Here is a 9193-nt window from a genome sequence, read left to right on the forward strand (position 1 = left end):
ATATCCCAAAAATCATAACAACATAATGATATTTAAAAAGTTTTATAATCAAAGCTCTTTAGTTTTTGGGGGTCAAAATATATAATGCAATGCAATATGATAACTGAATTTCTTTTCTTTTTTTGTTATTTTGCATGTTTTAAATTGTAACGTGATCAAATAAATTAATTAATTAATTAATTAATAGAGTTATTGCTACTTACCAAAAAAGCATGAACTGTCAATCAGAGGGCAGGCGGCGAGTAGAAAATTGTGTACAACGGTGTTTGATCGTGTTAATAATTTAGTGGCTAGTATGCGATGCGTAAATGTGACTCAGCAGGCTCTATAGGGTTAATACTTATCCCAGTCTGCACAGTGTCTATTCTGCACTATACGGTAGTGGCAGCGGTCTGGTTTTATGTTACGGGGCGTTCTTCCAATATCTGACTTTTAAATTCTGCTGGAGCCTTGGACACGAATATAGGTTATTGGAGAAGGAAAATGCTTATGCAAAGAGTACACGTTTGTGCTGCAATAATACTTTGCATTGCACATGCCTGTCTTTCATCTGAAAATCAGAATAATGTTACCAAATCTGAATCTAATGATTTAAAGTCAAAATTATATCTGGCTGGGAATGTTACTGAAAGTTTGGACGCAGCAAAACCCGATGAAGACCACACTCAGGCGCAGAAGAATACCAGTGAAGATGTGGAAGAGATGAACAAAGAGACCAATGGAGCAAAACCAGGCGAGTTCATGGTCTTGAGAGTTGAGGGAAGAAAATTCAGAACAATTTTCTTTAAATGTCCTGTATGGCACACCGTTATACCATGCTTTAAAGAGTATGTCTATGACCTTCTTCTCAGATCGTTGAAATGTTTGTATAAGTGATAGTTCAGTGAATTTGATTTCTTCTGTGGAACATAAAGGAAGATATTTAGAGAAATGTATTTTTTTGTTGTTGTACAAAACAGTTTGGTTACCAGTATTCTTCAAAACATCTTATTTTGTGTTCCTCAGAAGAAAGAAAGTCACCCATTTTGGGTAAACTGAAGTTAAGTTATTCATTATACTATTTATTCCAATAGTCACTGGTGTCTACATTAGTATTATCTGTTCAGCACATACTTATTCACTAGTCATTATGTATAATGCATAACTTTTTACTTTTTGTGTTGCAAAAGTTTTTTTTTTCTGATCACATTTGTTTAATATCAGGCTGTATACTTAAGGGAAAATTAGGTCAAGAATTTGCGGGAATACAGGAATGCTTAAATGCTGATTCACCAGCCTTTGTTTTAAGCAATAACTGTGACATTTGCTAGCTCAGCATTCCTGCTTTCTCACCAGAAGAAGTTTACTTCTTGAAGTATTTTCAAAAGAGAACTATATGAAGCTCTTTGGAGAGAGAGAAAATAGTTCCCTAAACTTAAAAAAAAAAAAAAGCTTCTAAACACTGCCAGGCTCCTCTCTAGCTTAATAAGTAACTCTTGATCAGTGTTAAATTTGTTTGTCTCAATCTCAATCGATCAGATTGTCCACCGCTGGGTTTGGAGTCTCTGAAAGTCTCTGATGATCAGTTGGAGTCATCCTCGTATTTGAGCGTTGGGCTTGGTCCTCACAGAGGACGCCTTAACATACAGGTCAGCCCGTTGTGTGTTTAAGAAGATTTTGAAGGTATATTTTGATGTGGCATGTTGTGAATTTACATACGTGTGTTGTATGTAGTCTGGTCTGGAGGATGATGATGAGTATGACGGAGCGTGGTGTGCTGGGGTGGAGGATCAGGAACAGTGGTTGCAGCTGAATGCTCTCAGACCAACACTCTTTACTGGCGTCATCCTCCAGGGCAGAAACTCTATCTGGAGGTCAGTGTGTGACTTTGATCTTCATCATCATCACTGTCATTATTCATACACACATACTTTTATTAGATTTCTTGCAAGGCAGTGGTACTCTGTTGAAATTTCTCTTGTTATTCTTTTTCTACAACTAATCAGCTCCAACCATTTAACACTCAAACTTCAAGGAATCAAAACACGAGAAAGCTAGCAAGGAAAGACTAATAACTGAGTGGGCTCCGTAGAGTAGCTATCGCTAAGATATACGCTAAACAATACTTGGCAGAGAGGAAGAGGAAGGCCATGGTTTATGTAGGGTGTGTGATCAGTGCAGTCAGCTGTGTGTGTCCTCAGTGCAATGGATGATGGGAATTGTAGTCTGAGGTGGCGTGCAACAGTTAGTGTAGTGCAAGAGTCCCTGTGGTGAGTGAGTGACCTCTGGTGGTGAGCAAATGGAAGTTCATGGCCAGGATTCGTGACAATGTAACTTTCACAGTTCTCTTTTAAAATAGATAGTTTGGTTTTAGCAACCTATCGTGAAAAACAATTGTGCACTTAATTGTATTGATTGTTCACTTTTAGTGTACTTCAAAACTTAAAAGTATATTCTTTTAAAAACTGTACTTGCATATAATGTGATATTAATTAAATAAAAGGCCACTTATATTTACTTGACGTTTCTTAACAAACTTAAGTACCCTTTTAAAAAGTGCACTTTGTAATAATGTCAAATTAAATGTTTTACTTTAAAGTACATTATAAATCACTGTATCAGTAATCTTTTGTCGTGTTTTAAGGAAATAAAGCACATGGAAAGTACTTGATTATAATTTTTAGCTCTAAAAATTATATGTTACATGTTATTTTGATAATGCAGTTAACTTGATCATATAAATGTGTAATTACAAAGTTTCAGTAGAAATAACATTCAGGTAAAATCAAAGTCAATGTTAGTTTACTTAAGTGATTCAAAAAGCACTGAAATTCAGCTAATTTCATTAAAAATGTATGTTACGTTTAACAATAATAATAAATAATAATAACACGTTTTCATTTAAATGTAAAATACATAAGTGTCCGAAAACATTACATTCAGTTTGCACTTAAGTATATTCTTTTAAAGTATATTATTTCTGTAATAAGTACTCTACTAATAAGTGCGTCTGTACAAAGTATGCTAAAGTGTACTTTTTATTTTCACAAGGGTCAGCTTTTATAGAATGTATGCATTTTCATTATATTCGTCTTGCCAAAAATTGTGTTTGTCTTTATTTGTGTGTGTAGCTTGAACTGGGTCCGCACATATAAAGTGCAGTTCAGTAATGACTCGTCAGTCTGGCAGCCCTGCATGAATGGATCAGAGGAGGCCGTAAGTTTATGTTTTATAAGTAATGGTAACCTACTTTTGTCAGCTCTGCACCACAGAGTTTTCCTTTCAGAGTTTATAAAAGTAGAGGAGCATATAAATCTTTAAAGCCTATCTTTGTAAAGTAATGTTTTCCTACATGTGTCTTACAGTTGTTTTTTTTGTTCTAGTTGTGTACTATATTGTCTCTCCTGATCTGAGAATCGCTATGCAGGTTTTTGTCGGAAATGAAGATTTGGAGACGCCGGTTCTGGCTCTGTTTCCCCAGTCCTCAGTGGCACAATACATTCGCATCAACCCTCAGACCTGGTTTAGCAATGGCACCATTTGCCTCCGCGCTGAAGTGCTGGGCTGCCCAGTGCCAGGTTCAACATTACACTACTGTACTTTGAAATATTTGGGTCAAGACCATGGCATATGGAAACTTTTTTGGGGCTTTTTTATTTATTTATTTTTTAAACAGCATTCGGCTATTTTCTAGCGTACACTACCATTCATAGGTTTTGGGTCAATAAGATTTTTTCATGTTTTGAAAGAAGTTGCTTATGCTCACCATAATTTAAGGCTGTATTTATGTGATTGAAAAAGTGAAAAAAACTACTTTTTTGATGTATTTCAAAAAGTAATTTTTTTCCTGTGATGCAAGGCTGAATTTTCAGCATCATTACTCCAGTCTTCAGTGTCACATGATCCTTCACAAATCATTCTAATATGCTGATTTGCTGCTCAAGACAAATTTATTATTATTAGCAATGTTAAAAACAGCATTTATTTGAAATAGAAATCTTTTGAGACATTATAATTTAATGCATTCTTTCCAAATACAAGCATGAATTTATAAAAAAAAAACAAAAAAAACGTATTTACCCAAAACTTTTTAACGGCAGTGTACTTGGCCAAAAACCCAACAAGTCTCCACTGTGGATCTTACAACACAGAGACAGAGTTATATTGTCAGTTTTCATGTTGTAGCTTTAAATTATTTACTAGTCAATCCATTAAAAGTGCAGTTTTTCAAAACTTGTCTATATGTGTAGATCCTGACAGCCCACATTTGTCCGAGACTGAGAGCAGAACTTCAGATGACCTTGACTTCAGACACCATAATTACAATGAGATGAGGAAGGTTGGAGTGATTTTAGACCTTCATATTCATCCTGTTTATCAATGTTAGTGATCTGACACACGTCATTCTCCCTCTAGTTAATGAAGTCTGTGAATGACGAGTGTCCAAATATCACACGGATCTACACTATTGGGAGGAGTTACACTGGACTGAAGCTTTATGTTATGGAAATATCTGATAACCCTGGAAAACATGAGCTTGGTAAGTGTTCACTTTAAGACCCTGGTGCTTAGCAGTTATTCAGGTCCCTTAATCTAATAGACCACACACATAATCTGCTGTTCCCGTAATGGTTTTCCAGAAAATTCATTTTTCGTGTCCTATTTTTCCTTTAACACAGATAGTAGAAGTTATTTTCTTTGCTTTTAGGCTCATTTTTGCTTATTCATCATACCTTTATGTAACATGTTGTTGTCACACATCTGCTTCTCATCACTGATTTGGCCAGAATAAACATTGCATCATTGATCAGATTTAGTTGGGGACTCACCAAAAGCATATTGTAGCAATTTGACTGCTTCAATCTCTCTGAGGGTAGAAAACGTTCCAATCAAAATTTCTCTTGATACTATCAATAAACATTCTAGTCCAACCTGATTTTTTTTCTGGCTGCTGTTTAACTCAGAAATACATCACATACTCAAAACAATATTTAGCCCTCAATTTAAGTTTTATGTATTTAAATTACACAGATTTAACATACACAAACTAAAAAAGGTAATGTGATGCATATTTCTTGTTTATACATAAATTAAACCGGTAAAATCACTGCACTTAAAAGATCATGGGATACTTTAGTATTAACTATTAACATCTTTTTAACTTCTAAATATTTATTTGAGTGCATAATGAAAGTAAAATGGTTGTGAATGCATGATTTTAAATGAATTCCTCTTCCAAATGATACATATGTTACTGTTTATAATAACACTGTTTGCATATAGGTGAGCCGGAGTTTCGTTATGTTGCCGGGATGCATGGGAACGAAGTTTTAGGTCGGGAGCTTCTGCTAAATCTTATGCAGTACATCTGTCGTGAATATAACCGAGGCAATCAGCGTGTCATACAGCTGGTGAAGGACACACGCATCCACCTGTTGCCATCTATGAACCCAGACGGATATGAAGCAGCCTATGAGAAGGTAAGCTAAGACGAAACACTGGTGTAACAAAAGCATTGAAGTGATTTTATTATTATTACAGATAATTAAGATTATACATTCTATTTACAATTTCACAGAACTAACTATAGTGTGATCACCGTCTTCTACTCTAGTATTTACATTTGTGCATCTGTTGGTTTCCACAGGGTTCAGAACTGTCAGGCTGGGCTCTTGGACGCTACAGTTTTGAAGGCATTGACATGAACCATAACTTCCCTGACCTCAACAACATCATGTGGGATGCTCAGGAGTTGGCCATGGGCAAGAGGAGAGTGAGCAACCATTACATTCCCATGCCAGAGTACTACACCTCGACCGAAGCATTAGTACGTAAGAATTGTCATCCATGTTTTGCTATGGAAGCCCGTTTCTGCCATGGAATAAAAAAAAGAATCTGAAAAAAGTCCAAATTGCAAGATATAAAGAGAAAAAAAAGACAGAATTGTGAGATAAAAAGTTGCAGTGACCTTTTTTTTTTTTAAATTCAAGCTTGCATACTTGGCACTTCCTTATAAACAGTATGTGTACTGATAAAACACTTCGGGTACAATGAATCCTTCTTGTTTGACTAAGAAAATAGCAGAGCTTTGAGCTCTTTCAGAGGTTTCTATGTACCCTCATACTGTTTGCTTTATTTGGACACTGAGTGAAAGTGAGATTTAAGGGTCGCATTAATTCAACTTTTCAATAGTCTCTTAGTCTTTGCTGTACAGATGAGGATACATTGTGCACAGGGGAATCAGGGTCAAGTAGATCTGAAGAATGTGAGCACTTCCTGTCAGCTGAAGCTCCCTGTGCCGGGGCCCCAGATAGAAAAACACAGCAGTGAAAGAGCAGAAAACAGATTAGAAATGAAATTCACACTTCATCCAGAAAGATGATAGATGCAAACTCAAATATGAAGAAATGTAATAAAAGAACACAAAAGTAGAATTCCTTTCTGTGGATTATGAGGTTATCATAGGCAACATTTCACCTTTGTGCTTGGGGGAGGGGTTATAGGGGCAAGACTCACATTGAAACGAGACCCAGATTAAGATCCTAGACTAGACCAGACCCTAAACCAAATCCTGAGATAGATGTTTTTTATAATATAGATAGTTGTTTTTGTATACAGAGTTGTTTTGTAGTTTTCTAAAAATATTTCTATATAGTTTTTTTACTTTACTTTACTTTTTCTCACAATTCTGACTTTTTTTCCAGCAATTCTGAGCGAAAAGCTGAATTGCAAGATATAAACTATACAAAAACTGTCCAATTATGGTCCCTTGAAAGGGGTGGGGGGGTGGGGGGGTACATATTAAAGAGCTGTAATTCAGCTCAGAGTGTGCACTTTAAGTCCATATTCATTATATAACTGTAACTTGAATATATTTTGGTCAACAGCTAAAATAATAAAAAATTGTGCCTGTGTCCAAATATATATGTATAATTTTTTGGGGCAACTAGCTTTTGTAAAATACAGTTTAAAATATTTTACTTCAGTTCAACTTTATTTCAAGTTTTCAAGTAACTAAATGTTTTTTTGAATGTTTATTATTTTAGTTTTAGTTAATTATAATAACCCTGGTCTATATTATATATATTTTTGCGCATGTTGATTTTTAAGGTTGCCCCAGAGACACGTGCTGTAATCAGCTGGATGCAGGACATCCCGTTTGTATTAAGTGCTAATCTGCACGGGGGAGAACTGGTGGTCACTTACCCTTTCGACTGCACACGTGATTGGATCCCTCGCCAGGACACGCCCACCGCAGACAATGATTTCTTCCGTTGGCTGGCCACCGTCTATGCGTCCACCAATCTGGTGATGGCAAACCCAGAGCGGAGGATCTGTCACTCTGAAGACTTCCAGCAGCACAACAACATTATCAATGGAGCGGACTGGCACACTGTACCAGGGAGTGAGTAAACATCCAACACACATGCACAAAATGTGTAACTTCAGTTTATACAACTTTATTAAATTCCAAAGGGTACCTTCTAAAAAGAAATGTTAGAAGATAGCCTACATTTTATTTTTGTATGAATACACTTATAAATCCTTCATTTTATTTTTGAATGGCAATCCTAGTTAAACGATTCTTATATAAAAGGTTTCAATAATGATGAGTCTTATATTCTGGTTCTTATTTTTGCTTTATAGGTATGAATGACTTCAGTTATCTTCACACAAATTGTTTCGAAATAACTATAGAACTGTCCTGTGATAAGTTCCCACATGCCAGTGAGCTTCCTATCGAGTGGGAGAACAACAAAGAGTCTCTCCTGCTGTACATGGAGCAGGTCAGTTGACTTTCCCTTTGCCCTGCACAGAATGTGATCCTGCTGGAACCAGTTTCCATTTTCATCTGCTCTCTCTGGCTTCTGCAGGTGCACAGAGGCATAAAGGGCGCCATCAGGGACAAGGACACTAGAGCTGGTATTGCAAATGCTGTCATTAAGGTGGACGGCTTGGACCATGACATAAGATCTGGTATACGTTATTTTAGTATACCATTGATATATTATAGTTTTTGTTTATATTTTGAATTAGACAAAATTTAAAGTTTTTTAAATTTCAGTTTGTTTTAGTTTATATCTGACTTTTATTCCTGTAATTCTGAGAGAAAAGTTGAATTACAAAAGATAAACGCAGAACTCGCAATTCTGTCTGAATTGTGAAATAAAAAGTCACTTTTAACAAACATTTGTTATTTTTTAATCTGAATAAACTTAGAATTGCAAGATGTGAACTCGGAATTGTGAGAAAAAAAGTCAGAATTCCGAGTTTATATCTCATTTTATTTATTTTTTTATTCTGTGGTGAAAAAAAGTTTAAGTTTTCTTGTGTTTGCATTGTATTTATTTAACTTAATATGTATTTTATTTCAGGTACTGAAAATGTTTTTCTTGTTTTAGTTCATTATAATAACCCTGTTATGCCTCTAGAAATCACTATGCCAAATAAACTACATTACAGCAATTAAATTATGTTGTTACTATTGAAAATAATAATGTTTTCCTTTCTTTCACATGCTCTCAGCTGTAGATGGTGATTACTGGCGTTTGTTGAATCCAGGTGAGTACAAGATAATGGTGTGGGCAGAAGGTTATTTCCCGCGAATCCGCCACTGCTCTGTAGGGTCAGAGCCCCACGCGACCATCTGTGACTTCGCCCTCACCAAGACCTCGCAGGATCGTCTTAAACAGATTCTGGCCACTGGTGGGAAAATTCCCCGGGACAATCAGGTACGGATCCGAGCCATGCGAATGCGCAAACTGCGCGCCAGCACCAAGATTCTCAACCGCCGCCGAGAACAACAGCAGCGTCTCAACAAAGTTAAACGGAAGTGAGCAGCTCATGTACAGTAAAATAATGAACCGGTCTGCCGCAGGCTGAGAGACTTCTGGACTGTAAACTGGCAGAAGAGCTTCCTCTACACTCCTAAAAGCTCAATTTCTTTGAAAATGAGATGAGAGACAACAGTTCCCCAAAGCCAGTCGAGTCTTATAAATGATTTAAAGCGACATGTTTTCACTTTTTCCTCAGTCTGAGTACACAGTGTCCCTAGGTCGGATGTTCAACATTTGAATGTTTTTTGTTTTGTTTTTTTAACCGCTAAGAGATTTCTAAGGATGGCGAGACTCTGAGATTGTAGCTGGATTCTACACTCAGAATGTAATGATATTATAATAAAGCTAATAAAAGATTTTACAGAAAGCACCTCTCA

At 36.2% G+C, this 9193-nt stretch overlaps 1 protein-coding gene across 1 annotated transcript; it reads left to right on the forward strand.

Moving 5' to 3' along the window:
- The first annotated feature begins 231 nt into the window (after window positions 1–231).
- Window positions 232–9188, forward strand: cpxm1a (carboxypeptidase X (M14 family), member 1a). The gene is made up of 13 exons (XM_079436802.1): window positions 232–733; window positions 1519–1628; window positions 1714–1853; window positions 3111–3195; window positions 3407–3557; window positions 4230–4318; window positions 4396–4519; window positions 5263–5459; window positions 5627–5806; window positions 7090–7384; window positions 7627–7766; window positions 7854–7956; window positions 8506–9188. The coding sequence occupies exons 1-13, from the start codon at window positions 484–486 to the stop codon at window positions 8814–8816; spliced, it is 2175 nt and encodes a 724-aa protein (XP_079292928.1). The 5' UTR covers window positions 232–483; the 3' UTR covers window positions 8817–9188.
- Window positions 9189–9193: the final 5 nt, after the last annotated feature.

The sequence above is a fragment of the Barbus barbus genome (genome assembly GCF_936440315.1).
Source record: "Barbus barbus genome assembly, chromosome: 16".
NCBI lineage: Eukaryota > Metazoa > Chordata > Actinopteri > Cypriniformes > Cyprinidae > Barbus > Barbus barbus.

What these genes read in the sequence shown, in the direction of transcription:
- cpxm1a (XM_079436802.1), top strand. Translation starts at nt 484, where the DNA reads ATGCTTATGCAAAGAGTACACGTTTGTGCTGCAATAATACTTTGCATT. An exon ending in GGCAGAAACTCTATCTGGAG is followed by an intron (nt 1,854 to 3,110) that starts GTCAGTGTGTGA and finishes TTGTGTGTGTAG; the next exon opens with CTTGAACTGGGTCCGCACAT. An exon ending in ATGAAGCAGCCTATGAGAAG is followed by an intron (nt 5,460 to 5,626) that starts GTAAGCTAAGAC and finishes TGGTTTCCACAG; the next exon opens with GGTTCAGAACTGTCAGGCTG.